Source organism: Aegilops tauschii, chromosome 1 (assembly GCF_002575655.3).
Source record: "Aegilops tauschii subsp. strangulata cultivar AL8/78 chromosome 1, Aet v6.0, whole genome shotgun sequence".
Classification (NCBI taxonomy): Eukaryota; Viridiplantae; Streptophyta; class Magnoliopsida; order Poales; family Poaceae; genus Aegilops; species Aegilops tauschii.
The window spans coordinates 118,711,444-118,727,491 of record NC_053035.3 but is presented as its reverse complement, the minus strand read 5'-3'; the positions used below and the strand labels follow the sequence as shown (position 1 = coordinate 118,727,491).

The 16,048-nt window shown below is 46.1% G+C and overlaps 1 protein-coding gene and 1 non-coding gene across 2 annotated transcripts; both read right to left on the bottom strand.

The window, feature by feature from the left end:
- Positions 1–12,949: 12,949 nt before the first annotated feature.
- LOC109766421 (embryo-specific protein ATS3A) lies at positions 12,950–13,996 on the bottom strand. The gene is made up of 2 exons (XM_020325189.4): positions 13,685–13,996; positions 12,950–13,557 (listed from the first exon to the last, which is right to left on the bottom strand). The coding sequence occupies exons 1-2, from the start codon at positions 13,781–13,783 to the stop codon at positions 13,105–13,107; spliced, it is 552 nt and encodes a 183-aa protein (XP_020180778.1). The 5' UTR covers positions 13,784–13,996; the 3' UTR covers positions 12,950–13,104.
- A 294-nt stretch (positions 13,997–14,290) lies between these two features.
- On the bottom strand, positions 14,291–14,362 carry TRNAP-AGG (transfer RNA proline (anticodon AGG)). The gene has a single exon. It is a non-coding gene; the product is annotated as a tRNA-Pro (tRNA).
- Between the last annotated feature and the right edge of the window lie 1,686 nt (positions 14,363–16,048).

Genomic DNA, 16,048 nt, shown 5'->3' with positions numbered 1-16,048 from the left:
ATTGCCCTCTCTCGATGAGAGGAGCGTTGGTGATGACGATGGCGATGATTTCCCCCTCCCGGAGGGAAGTGTCCCCGGCAGAACAGCTCTGCCGGAGCCCTAGATTGGTTCCGCCAAGGTTCCGCCTCGTGGCGGCGGAGTCTCATCCCGAAAGGTTGCTTATGATTTTTTCCTGGACGAAAGACTTCATATAGCAGAAGATGGCCACCGGAGAGCCAACAGGCGGCCCACGAGGTAGGGGGCGCGCCCTGGGGGTAGGGCGCGCCCCCACCCTCGTGGACAGGCGGTGGCCCCCCTGATGTATTTCTTCCGCTCAGTATTTTTTATTATTTCCAAAAATAACTTTCGTGGAGTTTTAGGACTGTTGGAGTTGTGCAGAATAGGTCTCTAATATTTGCTCCTTTTCCAGCACAGAATTCCAGCTGCCGGCATTCTCCCTCCTTATGTAAACCTTGTAAAATAAGAGAGAATAGGCATAAGTATTGTGACATAACGTGTAATAACAGCCCATAATGCAATAAATATCGATATAAAAGCATGATGCAAAATGGACGTATCAGGCCTCAGCGATGACTTCAATGCTTACTATGCTGATTCGCAAGGAGCCAAGGTCAGGTTTGTAAAACTGACTGAGAAATTCACTTCAAAGGTTGCAGCTCCATCGCAATCAAAAATTCCTCAAGCCGAAGCATCTGCTCAACCAACTGAAGAGCACGCCAGCACCGCTGATGAAAATCAAGCTGCTGAAGAAAATGTGAGTTCCAGGGCTGATGACTGCATTCCAGCCGCTGAAGAAATTGCCAGGGCATCCACTAGTGGTGCGCCTGTAGACAATGAAGAAGTCAGGGCAACTGCATCAGTTATGCCTAAAGAAATTCAACCAAATTCCTCTGCTCCTCCTGCGCCTACTCCAACTCCAATCCTTCAATCTGTATCAGATGTGAAGAAGACCAAGGCTGCAGAGCGTGCAGCGGCGAGGAAAAGGAAAGCATCAGCTTCATCAGATTCTTCAGCACCGAAGAAGATGAAGAAATTGACAAGCTCATTTGCAAATCCAATTGATGTTGTTCCTGTTTCCAGCATGCCATCAAAGGAAATCGTCCCTTTCGATGAAGAATATGTGATCCCCAGCAGATCTGATGAAGACATTCCCTCTGCTGCTTCCTCAGAGCAGATGGATGAATAAATTGAAGCGGATGCACTCCCTTCAACTCCAATTGTCTCCTTGCCCATGCCTTAGTTCACTGCTGAAGAGGCCGGCGTTGAGGAATTGGATGAACAAAATTCTGACGTGTACATTGGGAGTACTACTCCATTGATGAATGATGATTTTTGGGATAGTCAGCATCCCAACTCCCCTCTGTTCACGCCGTTGCAACAAATCCCTCAGTCCCCAGCACAAACTGTTCAAATGGGCTCTAAAGAAAATCAACCCACTGCATCTGTTCATGAAGAAATTCCAGCCACTAGTGCTGAGGAAACTGCGGTTGCTGAATCTTTGAAGACACAGACTGCCACTGAAGAGGAACCGGAAATTCCTCAGCCTGAAGAACCTGAGATTGCGGTTCCTGAGGTTGTGATGCAACTTATTGACACTCCTTAACACAAGCTAAAGGATCCATTCTCAAGGAAGCAAAAATTCAAGACTGATGATTTCTTCGGCGAGCATGTATTCTTCACAGATTACAACCCCTATGACTCTGCTCGCATTAGGAAGAGGCGTTTCTGGACTGCCAGCCAGGCAAACTTTTATTCCTCAGTGCTGTTCAACAAAGACAAAGTCTTCGATCATGAGCGCATTCCTCACGTGGATATGGAATCTCTGCCATGCTTCGTGCCAGTCCTCAGTGTTCTTCACGATGCTGGGCTGTTAAATTTCTGCACTGACATCTGTGATTGGAATGAAGAACTCATTCTTCAATTCTATGCAACGCTGCACATCACCGGAGACTCTGAAGATGTGAATTCATGGGTGCTGGACTGGATGACTGAAAATACTCACTATAAGGCACCATCTACTGAATTGCTCCGTGCTCTGCCTCTCAGTCCTCCCCTTGAAGCTGCTCGTTGCATGTACCAAGAGCCTAAGCTTACAGATCACTATATGAAAGTGCTGATGAAGCCATTGAAGCCAGGTCAGGCCCCAAGAACCAAATTCCTCGTGAAGGAATTGCTATATGTGCCTCGGACTGTCTATCGCATTCTGACGAAGACATTGAGTCCTATCAAGGGCCACGACTCGAATGAAGAAGAAGTCGTTGGCATCATGAAGAATCTACTTTTCAATATCATGCATGGCGTTCCCGTCAACTTCCATGATTTCTTCATGAGGACTCTGGCCAATGTCGCAATGTCACCATTTGAGTTGAAGCCTTATGCTCCGTGGATTATGAGATTCATCAGAACAAGGTCTTCACTCAACTACAAAGCTGATACACTGAACCATTGCAGCTACTTGCCCCCGATTGAAGTCCTCAAATGGACATTTTCCTCAGCTGATGGCAAGGGCAAGGCTTCTGCTGTTGTTGATGAAGGCATTCGTCCATTGGATGGTCAATTTCGCAAAGCTGCATCTTATTCCACCAATGATGACTCTGCCACTCATGACTCTGCCGCCAACGCACCCAAGCAAAATCCTCAAGGCACAGCTCCCAGGGTGATGACTGATCATGAGCTTCTCCTCAGTCTTCACCAGAAGGTTGATCGCAATCACAAATGGGTCAAGCGTCAGTTTGGTTCAATTCTTCACAATATGACTGCTACCCACAATGCAGTGAAGAAAAACCATTACTACCTCCATGAAACCTTCAACCGTACCTGGGCTATTCTGTCTCACATTTATAGCGCAGAAGATCTGAAGAAAATGGGTCTCAAGGAAGATTTTGACTGGTCTGCTCCTCCACCGAAGAAATACAAGAAGCTCAAGGTTCCTTCCTTGGTGGCCAGCTCCTATTCTTCATCGCGCAACACCGACGAGCATGAAGACTTGAACGACACTGCGGCAGGCCCTACATCAACACACGACCCCAACAATACTGGCGCTCCTTCATCAACTTGAGATTCTTCAGGGGCGTTAGTCCTCATTTTTGATCCTTTTGGTCATTCGATGACAAAGGGGGAGAAATTTGAGTTAGTCTTCAAGCAAGTCTACTTATATGGGCGTTTTTTTGCTAAGTTACAACACTCGTTCTTCTGATGACTTTGCTGGATCGAGTTGTAAACTTAAACTCTATGGTGGCCTGATACTTTTGCTCTGCTGTGGTTTTTCTGCATGCTTATTCCTCATTAATGTTTATGCACGCATGCTGAATTACATCAGTCACCATATTTCATCATGCATTTCAAATTCTTCATATCATATGTCAAATGCGTGTATGAATTACAAGATATAGGGGGAGATCTCCATGATTCAACTCTTCAAGTGTGCATTGCTTCAAAAGCAAATTCCTCACTATGCACATCTTCAGGGGGAGTTCTTCTATATCTTGCAATCAAATTCCTCAGTCTTAGTAGTTACACTTCATATGTTTATCCCCGTTGAAAACTTAACCTATATTGTCATCAATCACCAAAAAGGGGGAGATTGTAAGTGCATCTAGTGCCCCTTAGTGATTTTGGTGTATTGAAGACTTATAGGTTAAGCGACTAATGTGTTTATGAGTGTACACAGGTCTATAAGTCTATGAGGAGTTTGATATTTACAAAGAAAGTCGACCCCTAAAAATGAAGTTCTTCGACTGAAGACTTTGGATTTCTGAAGACTTTCTAAAGACTTTGAAAGTGAAGAAATTGGTGTGACCTTGAAGACTTGGTATTCATTCGAGGAACATGAAGCGTGAAAACTTTTGTTTTCGTAGTTTCATTTTCTTTTTCTTGAGTCATAGGAAACACCGTACTGTTAAAGGGGGTCGAGGAAATACTAAGGAAAATTTTCCATGTGATGCTCAACTCAAAATCCTACACCTACCAATCCCTTCGAGTGAAGCCATTGGAAATCTCATACAGTTCAGTCATATTCTTCAGTGACAGAGACGAAGTTCTTCTGGTCTCTGAGGAATTTGTTCTGACTGAGGAGTTAGGAATTCGCCAGTGCGAATTGCATACACAGTGAGGAACATGATAGCCCTGAGGAATTTGATACTCAAATTTCCGACCGTTGCTGTGCTACGCGCCAGCTATCCCAAAATATCTTATCCACCTAATGGTCATATCATTGAATGGCATTTATGTCTTATCATGTCGGGCTGCTCCCTAGGCTATAAATAGCCGCCCCCTACAACCACTAGCTGGTTGGCTGCTCCGAGAGAAACTGACACTTGTCAATTAAGAGCATCCCATCCTCCGAGGACTTTGAGCGAAAATCATCAAGTGAGGAAAACCCAAACCCAAACACCTACAAACCCAAAGTGATTGAGCATCACTGAAGAGATTGATTGTAACACCCCGGATGTAACTTTCTATATTTGTAACTCCAACTCTTGCCATTTTCGGCTATGTGTTATGATATTCCCTCTGTGGTTGGGTTTGGTTTTCATTTTGCATTTTGTTCATGCCATGCATCTCATATCATGTCATCATGTGCATCTCATTTGCATACGTGTTCGTCTCTTGCGTCCGAGCATTTTCCCTGTTGTCCGTTTTGCAATCCGACACTCCCACGTGCACCGGCGCGTCCCTCTTGTTTCTTTTCATGAGCGGGTGTTAAACGTTCTCGGAATGGACCGAGGTTTTCCAAGTGGCCTTGGTACATCACCGGTAGACCACCTGTCAAGTTTCGTTCCATTTGGAGGTCGTTTGATGCTCCAACGGTTAACCGGGTAACCGCAAAGTCCTTTTGTGTGTTGCAGCAAAACCCCCCTCCTAACAGCCCAATATCCCATCCAAGTCCCTTCCATGCTCTCGGTCGTTCGATCACGATCGTGTGGGCGAAAACCATACCCCATTTGGAGTCTCCTAGCTCCCTCTACCTATATATATGTGATCCCCCTCCGAATTCGCGGTGCAAACCCTAGTCCCCTTCCCCTCTCCGCAGCCGGACGTGTCCGGCCCGAGCCGTACGAAATCCCGCCGCTGCCCCGGGCCTATCCGCAGCCGCCACATGGGCGCCGCCGTCGCCGCCGACCGCAGGCCCGCGAGGCCCACGGCCGGCCCCCGCGGCCCGGTCGCCCTCTCCCGCGCCTGTCGCCCGCTCCCGCCGCTCGGGCGCTGCGCGCCGACGCCGCCCGAGGCCGACGTCCGCCGCCACCCGGTCGCCCGCGCCTCCACGCCGGCGACGCCCCCGACCGCGCCCTCGCCGCCCGCTCCTCTCATCCCCGACCCCGGCGACCGCGTCCTCCTCGCCGGACCCCGCGCCCCTCTCCGAGCTCCTCTCCCTCCTCTCCGCTCCGACCGGCTAGCTCCAACTCCGGCGCGGGCTCCGACGAGCCCGAGCCGCGTCCGATCCAGATCTCGTTCGAAGGTTGACTTCTCCCCTCCCCTGAAATTCTCTAAGTCCCGTATATTTCACTTTATGTGCTCATGTTCATCGCATCATAACTCCGTGCATACTGCTCCTTTTTGTGCGTGTAATATATTGAAATGTTTGCCTCGAGATGTTCTTCATTTTGTTCCATTGTGCCATGCTCGTTTGAGTCCATCTTGATGCCCAAATCTCTGGTGCAAGAGTGCTATATGCTGTTAACTGTTGTTACTTATCAGAACTTGGTGATTTGTTATTTTTGTCGCAATTGATGTGTGCATCTTATGAGTATGAGCTCTACATGTGTTTTGATCTATGCCATGCCATCCTTACAGAGGTGTATGCCATGTATTTTTGTGATCTATGTGGTGACTAGCACAAGCATGCAAACTAGGCTTCGTGATGTTTCTGATTTCAGGGACTTAGGATTTTCACCAAGTCTGTGACTGCTGTTATTTTGTTGCCATGTATCCATGTGGCTACAGAGAGTTCCATGCTCCTTTTGGTTATGTTCAGTAAGGATGATTTGTAGATATAGTGGTGCTCTATCCATCCGTGCCCTTGTTTGAAATTATGGAGTGCCATAGCATGTCTTAATCTTGCTCTACTTTTGCCAAGGTTGTTGTAGTTGATCCATACATGCTATGTACTTGCTCTTGCCATGGTTAGCTTTATAAACATGTCATCTTGCTGTAGGTATGCTTGTTTTGTCATGTATTGCTTTGTGATGAGTGAATCAAGCTCACCAAGATGCCTTCATAATGCTGTTTCTGCCATGCTCTGTTTTCTGCCAAGTCTGAAACCTGTTAACGAAACTTGCTATGTTTACATGGGTGCCATCATATCTTCTGGTCCTTTTTGGCTCATGGTCAGTAAGGGACATTTGTTCTATGCATTTAGTAGATTCATGTCATGCCTTGTTTTGCTATGTTAAGTTCCTGTAGCATGTATTTTGCTTGCTCTGAACATTGCTACCTGATGCTGTTTATGCCATGTCCAGTAATTTCACGAAGTCTGTGAACCTGATATCTTTTGCACTTTTGCCATGCTTGTTTGAACCTGTTGTGGTGTGATCTAGCCGTATCTCAGTGTTCATCTTTTGTCAAGCATCTCCTGTAGATTACTACCATATGCTTTGTTGCTATGTTGGGGTGCTGTAGCATAGTTACTTGTTGCGTTCTAAGTGCTATCATGCTGTTAATCGCATATTCGTGTCATTCTTGTTTTGCTTGCCATTTGCAAACCGTGCATCCGTTTCCGGTGATCTTTATATCGATTTCGACCGAAATCATCTCATCTTTCCAGTGGCATCCTTGGTTTGCCAAGTTATTGCCTTGTTCATTCTTTTTCTTTTGGAGCACGCATATGCATCGCATATCATATCTCGTATATCATGCATGTTTTGCATCATGTTGCTTGTGCATTTCCCGTGATTGATTGTGGTTCCATTGCTTGTGTTCTTGTTGTGGGTAGAGCCGGGAGACGAGTTCGTGAATGAGGAACCTATTGAGTACGCTTACAAGGATCAAGCTTTCGACAACTCTGAGAACCTTGCAGGCAAGATGACCATACCCTCGAAATCACTTCTATCTTTGCTTTGCTAGTTGTTCGTTCTATTGTCATGCTGCGCTACCTACCACTTGCTATATCATGCCTCCCATATTGCCATGTCAAGCCTCTAACCATCCTTTCCTAGCAAACCGTTGTTTGGCTAAGTTACCGCTTTTGCTCAGCCCTTCTTATAGCGTTGCTAGTTGCAGGTGAAGGTGAAGTTGGTTCCATGTTGGAACATGGATATTTTGGAATATCACAATATCTCTTATTTAAATTAATGCATCTATATATTTGGTAAAGGGTGGAAGGCTCGGCCTTATGCCTGGTGTTTTGTTCCACTCTTGCCGCCCTAGTTCCCGTCATACCGGTATTATGTTCTTTGAGATTGCGTTCCTTACGCGGTTGGGTGATTTATGGGACCCCCTTGACAGTTCGCCTTGAATAAAACTCCTCCAGCAAGGCCCAACCTTGGTTTTACCATTTGCCACCTAAGCCTTTTCCCTTGGGTTTTCGTGAGCCCGAGGGTCATCTTTATTTTAACCCCCGGGCCAGTGCTCCTCCGAGTGTTGGTCCAAACTAGAGCACCGTGCGGGACCGTCCCTTGGCAACTTGGGTTACGTTGGGACATGTACGCTTAGCTTATCCGGTGTGCCCTGAGAACGAGATATGTGCAGCTCCTATCGGGATTTGTCAGCACAGCGGATGGTCTTGCTGGTCTTGTTTTACCATTGTCGAAATGTCTTGTAAACCGGGATTCCGAGACTGATCGGGTCTTCCCGGGAGAAGGTTTATCCTTCGTTGACCGTGAGAGCTTATAATGGGCTAAGTTGGGACACCCCTGCAGGGTATTATCTTTCGAAATCCGTGCCCGCGGTTATGTGGCAGATGGGAATTTGTTAATGTCCGGTTGTAGAGAACTTGTCACTTGACTTAATTAAAATACATCAACCGTGTGTGTAGCCGTGATGGTCTCTTCTCAGCGGAGTCCGGGAAGTGAACACTGTTTGAGTTATGCATGAACGTAAGTAGTTTCAGGATCACTTCTTGATCATTTCTAGCTTCGCGACCGTTGCGTTGCTTCTCTTCTCGCTCTCATTTGCGTATGTTAGCCACCATATATGCTTAGTGCTTGCTGCAGCTCCACCTCATACACCATCCTTTCCTATAAGCTTAAATAGTCTTGATCTTGCGGGTGTGAGATTGCTGAGTCCTCGTGACTCACAGATTCTACCAAAACAGTTGCAGGTGCCGATGATGCCAGTGCAGATGATGCAACCGAGCTCAAGTGGGAGTTCGACGAGGAACATGGTCGTTACTATGTTTCTTTTCCTGATGATCAGTAGTGGAGCCCAGTTGGGACGATCGGGGATCTAGCAATTGGGGTTATCTTATTTTCATTTGGATTTGACCGTAGTCGGTCTATGTGTGGATTTTGGATGATGTATGAATTATATTCATGTATTGTGTGAAGTGGCGACTGTAAGCCAACTCTCGTTATCCCATTCTTGTTCATTACATGGGATTGTGTGAAGATGACCCTTCTTGCGACAAAACCACAATGCGGTTATGCCTCTAAGTCGTGCCTCGACACGTGGGAGATATAGCCGCATCGTGGGCGTTACATTGATCCTGCGTGGATCCGACGCTTTTTTACCTTTGAAGACTGTGCTTCTTCCAGACGGTTAGGCGTCATGGTCTAGAGCATCCAAGAGGAATTGTGGATCGCCGAGTGACCGAGTTTGTGAAGGTTCGAAAGTCACCTGAAGACTTACCACGAGTGATTGGGCGAGGTTTGTGTGACCTTAGCTCAAGGAGAATACGGTGAGGACTGTGTGTCCGGGACTGTGTGTCCTTAGGTTTAAATACCTAGCCGCTCCAACCAGATGTGCAACTGAGACAGCAGTTGGAACTGGTCTACCAAATCATTGTCTTCACCAAGCTTACTAGTTCTATTTCCTCAACTCTTTCATTTCCTCATAACTGTGTTGTGCACTTGTTCATATCTGTGTTTGAAGACTTTGAATGAAGACTTTCTCTATTTCCTCAGTTCAATTTCTTCAGTCTGTTTGTCTTCATCCTGTGTTATCCTGTGTTTACGCTTTCTGTATTCTGTGCTCGTCTTCATTTCATCATGATGACCATGCTTGTGTTCTGTTATGTTTACTTTTGAGTACTTATCCCGCTGCAAGTAGTTCTTCGCTAAGGAATTTCCTCACCCGCAAATTCCTCAGTGAAGAATTCATAAAAATCGCCTATTCACCCCCCTCTAGTCGATATAACGCACTTTCACCTAGGAGATGCTGGCTATGCATGTCGGCCAGGTGTTCTTCCACCCTCCAAGAAAACCAAGTACCATTTGAACAAGTTCTCTAGTAGGAGCTATCTTAGGACTCCTAAGGAACTATTCAATCTCAGACACTCCAGTCTTAAAGTAATGGTTGAAAGCGCATTTGGAGCTCTGAAGAATAGGTTTAAGATCCTGGATCAGAAGCCATTCCACCCTTAACCTACCCAGGTTAAGCTTGTTCTTGCATGTTGCATCATTCACAACTGGATCCTATAGTAGGGAACCGATGAAGTTGTATTGGAAGAGGAAGAGGTGACGCCTGATGATGTGATCAGCTCCGACCATGGTTTGGAGGCGTTTGACAATAAAGCGTGGAAGAACAAAAGGTTGGAGTGGGCTCAGGCAATGTGGGATAACAGAGGTCAGACAAGGATTTGAAGAAGAAGAAGAAGAAGAAGAAGAGGATGGACTTCCACCTAGTTAGCATCGTTGAACTTTCCCCTATTTACCCATATTGGCTCTTAACTTGTATTGTCATCTGCTAATAGCTAAGATAAACTGTCATTTATTTTCTAGCTAGGACAAGACGATGTTTAGTGTGTATGGTAAGATCACTGCTAGTGAGAAGTGGTGATCATATCTTATGACGTCTGCAACCAAACAACATGTTGTTTTTCTAAAAATAGCGACGCAGGCAACCAAACAACGTGTTAGAAATAACTCCCCTCATGCATGAACCCTAATGCTGGTAACCAAACTACAAATATTGTTTTTGAGCTTGCATTAGTTCAAACAGGTCCAACTGAGACAAGTATGTAAAATGCCCTAAAATAGAGATGTGAACCAAACACATCCAAGTGCTCTGTAGAGCAGAGTTGGTCATCGAACAGATAGCACACTTTCAGTTTTTAGTGGCGGAGTCAGAGTTGAGAATGGGAGTGCGGAGTTGAGGATTTAGTGCAGCAGGAGCAGGCTCGTAGTAACCCGTTTCATCAAAAAGGAAATCTTTCTTAGGCCTTGTACAATGTTATTTGCTTAGGGAGGTGCTTAGAAAAATAAACCGGAGTTTTCTGAAGCATCAATGACTATTTCTACATGAGAGATGCCTAATTAAATGTCTACTGTGTAAAAATAAGCACTGATGCTTAAAAAACTGATTTATTTCTCTAAGCATCTCCCCTAAACAGTTGGATTGTACAAGGCCTTATAGAGCGTGCGCGCTGGGCCAGGTGGTTACAAGATTCAGGGCTTCGCGTGAAAACAGGCCATCCTTCTCTGTTGCCTTTTACGCAACAAAGAGGCCCATCGATTTACTTTTAGAATGTCAAGTATATACTATATATATCATTAGATTCATAATAACAAGTACTATAGTTTCATAATTTATGTATCGAGAAAGCTAACTTCCAGTCAACTGGAAATTAGCCATAGATCCGCATGATTCTGGAGCCGCTCGATCCGCTTCTGCTCTCGCGTGATCCCTTCTCGATTTCCTCGCACCCAGAATCTTCTCTCGTGATTTAAGGACGGTTTCAATTATCATTAAAGCAGACATATTTTTTTTCCTGTGAATTACGGATGGTTTTTAATTCTCATAGATTCCCCCCTGATTTTGGTAAGGTTTTCAATACTCATTTAAGGAGGAAGGTACACGCTTGGGTTTTTTCACCTTTTAAGGACGGAGAGAAGGTATGATATTCCACTGTAAAAAGATTGTCAAAGATGGGATTTGAACCTTTGACCTCTCGATACTCATTTAAGGAGGAAGATACACGCTTGATTTTTTCACCTTTTAAGGACGGAGAGAAGGTATGATATTCCATTGTAAAAATATTGTCAAAGATGGGATTTGAATCTTTGACCTCTCGATACTCATTTAATTACGGACGGTTTTTAATTCTCATAGAATTCCCCCCTGATTTTGGTAAGGTTTTCAATACAGGAGGAAGGTACATGCTTGGTTTTTTTCACCTTTTAAGGACGGAGAGAAGGTATGATATTCCACTGTAAAAAGATTGTCAAAGATGGGATTTGAACCTTTGACCTCTCGATACTCATTTAAGGAGGAAGATACACGCTTGATTTTTTCACCTTTTAAGGACGGAGAGAAGGTATGATATTCCATTGTAAAAATATTGTCAAAGATGGGATTTGAACCTTCGACCTCTCTGTTGAGGATTGAAGAAGATAACCACTAGACTATTTAATCATTTGTGTGATTTGGCTAATTGAGATGTAGTTTATAGACATGTGATCACACTAGAAAATCTGAGCATTGTATTGAAGAGAGGCTTGGTAAAAGAGATTTGTCAAGGGAACTTGTGTAATGAGATCTTTACAAGTACGGTCACCGAACTAACGTGATTAGAGCTTATGCACCACAGAGTTGTGATATTTTTCTTTTGTAAATATCCCTCCGGTAACTTTTGTGTGAATAACCTGGTAACCAGCATTTCGCAAACCTGATAACTTATGTACCCCGGTCCTGAAAACTTTGTCCGCGAGGGTGGGGATGGGGGAGTTATTGAAACATACCACGGTAACTTCTGTGCAAATAACATGATAACTCATACATGATAGACCTGATAACTTTGTCGGAGGGGTCGGGGTGTGTGTGTGTGTGGGGGGGGGGAGTCGTTGAAACATACCACGGTAACTTGTAGCAAATAACATGATAACTCACACATCGTAGACATGCTAAATTATGTACCCAGTCCTAGTAACTTTGTCGGCGGGGGTAGGGGTGGGGGAGTCATTGAAACATATCACGGTAACTTCTATGCAAATAGCATGATTACTCACACATCGTAGACATGATAAATTATGTACCGAGTCCTGATAACTTTGTCGGCGGGGGTAGGGGTAGGGGGAGTCGTTGAAACATACCACGGTAACTTCTATGCAAATAACACAATAACTCACACATTGTAGACATGATAAATTGTGTACTCAGTCCTGGTAACTTTGTCGGCGGGGATAGGGGTGGGAGGAGTTGTTGAACCATACCACGATAACTCTGATGCAAATAACATGATAACTCACACATCGCAGACTTGATAACTTATGTACCCGATCCTAGTAAATGTGGCGACTGTGGCGACTGGCGGGGGGGGGGGGGGGGGGGGTTGATTGCCCGGTTATTTCTGTGTAAATAGCATGGTAATAGACACATACAAAGTTGATAACTCCAATACAAACGCCACTGTGACTTTTGACCTGATTTTTTTTGTTGAAAAACATACATCCGGTAATTTCTGTGTATATAGCATGAAAACTAATAGCTTACTTTTAAACACCATGGTATCTTTCATCCAAGGGGATTTTTTTAAACATTTCATCGGTAATTTCTGTGTTAAATTACCATACTTCCCCATGCTTTAACCTTCTCGTACTGTAGTTACCAGCCTTATCATGGTATAATTATCATGTTGCTCAGCCAAACTTTTTTTTCTGATGTGGTAGAAATAGGAAAGGTTCAAATAACAATGTTCATCTATAATAGACAAGAACAAAAGGTGGCTTAGTTGGTTATTAGCACTGTCCTTTATGTATTTGGTTTATAGACCATGTTAATGTTATAACTATGATTTCTACTAGTGATTAATAGAGATGTGTGATAAATGTAAACAGGAAACAAATCCTCCGGGGTGTGAAGAAGGTGCCCTCATGGCCTCATCATATTTCGGATTATGATTCTCTAATTACTTATTCTGAATCTGTAAGCACAGTCTGCTTATTCTCGACGAATGCCGAATTACATACGGAGAGGGGCTGCGCCCGGTGGGTAGAGCCGAATCAGGTCGCGCTAGCCCAGAGGCGAAGCAGCAGCAGAGGTGGTGTTTGTCCGAGCCGCCGCCGCTGCCGTGCCCGCTGCCTTGGCCTTGGCCTTGGGGCAGCGGTTGTGGCCGTACCAGACGCCGTCCGGCAGCGGCGCCCCGAAGTAGAAGGTGGCGGGCTTCTCTCCGGCGCCGGGGCCCGGCTCGGTGACCTGGACCCACTCGGGCGCCCAGCCGTCGCGGCCGGCGCGGCGGAGGTAGAGGTAGCAGACGCCGTAGCCGCACACCCCGGAGACGCGGAAGGTGTCGGTGCCGCACCGCTCGAAGGCCCTCCCGCCCGGCGCGCTCGGGAGGCGCGCGCCGTACGCCTCGTTGCGGTACGCGTCCCCGAACGCCACGCTAACCGCGTCCGACGTCGGCGCCGGCGACGCGCAGCTCGTCTTCACCTTCACCGTGTACGTGCACGTCCGCACGGCCGCCTCCTGCGCAGCACAAAACGGCGCCATGGGTCACACACTCACACGGCGGAGCAGAGCAGTCGTTGGTTGATACAGTAGATCATAGATAGAGTGACACTGCGAGATGTGTGCAAGAAGAAGAAGAACTCACGGTGCGGCTGTGGCGGGAGGAGCCCGCGAAGACGACGACGAGCAGCAGCAGCAGCAGCGACAGGCGAGGCGCGGCCGCTCCGATGCCGGGACCCGCCATTACCGGCGACGAGGCGAGGACGGGAAGGGATTATGGGACGGGGGCGGCGCGAGAACTGGATGCAATTGCGCCGCCGTGTAGGAGTTCGGGGGTGCTAATAATAGCGGTTTGGCGTGTGTAGATGCGGTGCGGTGCGGTGCACTCGCACATGGCTGCAGGTCAGTGGACCAGCAACGCATCGTATCGGATCGGCAACGCGCCGAATCGCTCGCTGGCGGACACGAGCGAGGCGTGTCGTCATCCTCGGTGCTGATGTGGTCCGCCGCGGCGCAGGTCGACGGACAGAAGTCAGAAGCATCCAGCGCGGGGTACACACGAGCGCCGGGAGTGCGATGGTTTATAATCTCAGAATAAAATAAGCTTGGGCGCTTCTACTATGGGGCACAGTCTCAGAATGAAACAGAGTAGATGGTTGTCCAAAAAAATTATGGACGTTGAGAAAGGTCTCTATGGCACGCTTCAAATCCGTGAGAAAGGGAGAGAAGAAACAAAAAAGATGCAAAAATTGGGGCATTCCGAGAATTGAACTCGGGACCTCTCGCACCCTAAGCGAGAATCATACCACTAGACCAAATGCCCGTCGTTGTACTGTATTTCATCTATTGTTTATTCATACGCTGCATGTAACGGAATGGGCTGCCTATGCCTCCCTTACCGCGAGCCTGTGATGAATGCATCATCCTCCGTTGCTGCGAGCCTGTGAATGAATGCTCCTCCGTTGCCGGTCCTGTTGCTTTCCCTGAGCTAGTTTTTTCTATGCTAAGTTAATAATATGATTGTATGACTCAAATATAAACGTGAATTTTGTACTAATCGAATTGCGATCAATCTTACAAATTGAAGAGGATATGATCTATTGGGGCCTTGAATCGTCAGGTCAAATCTCTCGCACCATAAGCGAGAATCATACCACTAGATCAAATGCCCAATGTTGAACATATTTCATCTACAGCATATTACAACGTACTCCGTTGTTGAAAGCATCCTCGACTGTTGCATGGGTGTGAATGAATCCTCCGTTGTCAATCCTATTGCCTTTTCTGAATTGGTTTTTCATGCTAACTTGACAATATTATTATTGTGTTAGTCAAATATAAAGGTGAATCTTTAGAAGCGTGCTAATCGAATTGCGATCGATCATACAAATTGAGGAGGATATATTATCTCTTGAGGGCTTGAATCATCACGTCAATTCTATGTCAAATCTATCTATAAAAATGCACCAATCTCCTTTGGAAGACAGGCATGCCTCCCAAATTTAAGGTGTTTCTTTGCGAGGCGCTTTGCGACCATCTCTCTGAGGACATTCGTCACGGTCCTAGTGATGGTCATTGCCCCCTTTGCGAGGAGGAGGACGTTAATCATATTTATATTTTGTTTTTGTGTGTGCTTGCCAAATTCATGTGGATTGTGGTTCGAGGGTGTTTAGGGACCTCTTCGGAACCCTAGGTCGTGTGTCAAGGTCATTGCCCTCATGTGACCATGTAATAGATCACATCACGTAGTTGCGTGGCAGGTTTTTTGCCGCTCAATCATGGATTTTTTGGAATGTTCACAATAAAGTTGCTATTGAAAAGATTATCATTGCTCATCTGCATGATTGTATTTTTTTAATCAATCGCCTTTTTCAGCTATGGTGTCACTTGGGCAAGGGGAAGGACAAGACTATGCTGCAAGCGGTGCTCGTGAATCCTTTTTTTTAAGAATCACTGGGGGAGGAGTCCCTCCACCTGAATATATTGCTCAAAGTGGCAATAATACCAGAAGAGTGATCCAGTTTATAAGAAAAACCGGATCAAAAATCTTAACAAATTGTCCCCGTTTATGAGGAAAACCGAGCCGAAAACCAGACAAGTAACAAGTGTTACAAGGAAAGGAGAGGAACAAGACGTCCAACATAAGGCAAGACCTAGCTAGCATACTAACAGGACCATGTAGATGAGGGGTGCGTCGATGGATCACAATACCAAGACTCTACAAACAGCCTAACGCACCGCACCGACATGCGTATCAAACCCCACAGCACAACAGAGGAGCATCAACAATCAATGAGTGCCAAAACTTAACACGAACCTTGTGCCAAAGCTTAACACGAACCTTGACTGAGCGCTTCGCCATGGAAGTTCAAGACGATTAGCAGGGCGAGGAGGCGTCATTGCTTCGTCATTGAGCGAAGGTGAACCAAGACGAGACCAAGAGCCCGAGGCTCGCCTCAACAGAACAGGGTCATGAGCATGCATAGAAGCAGGCCGGAGACCACACGTA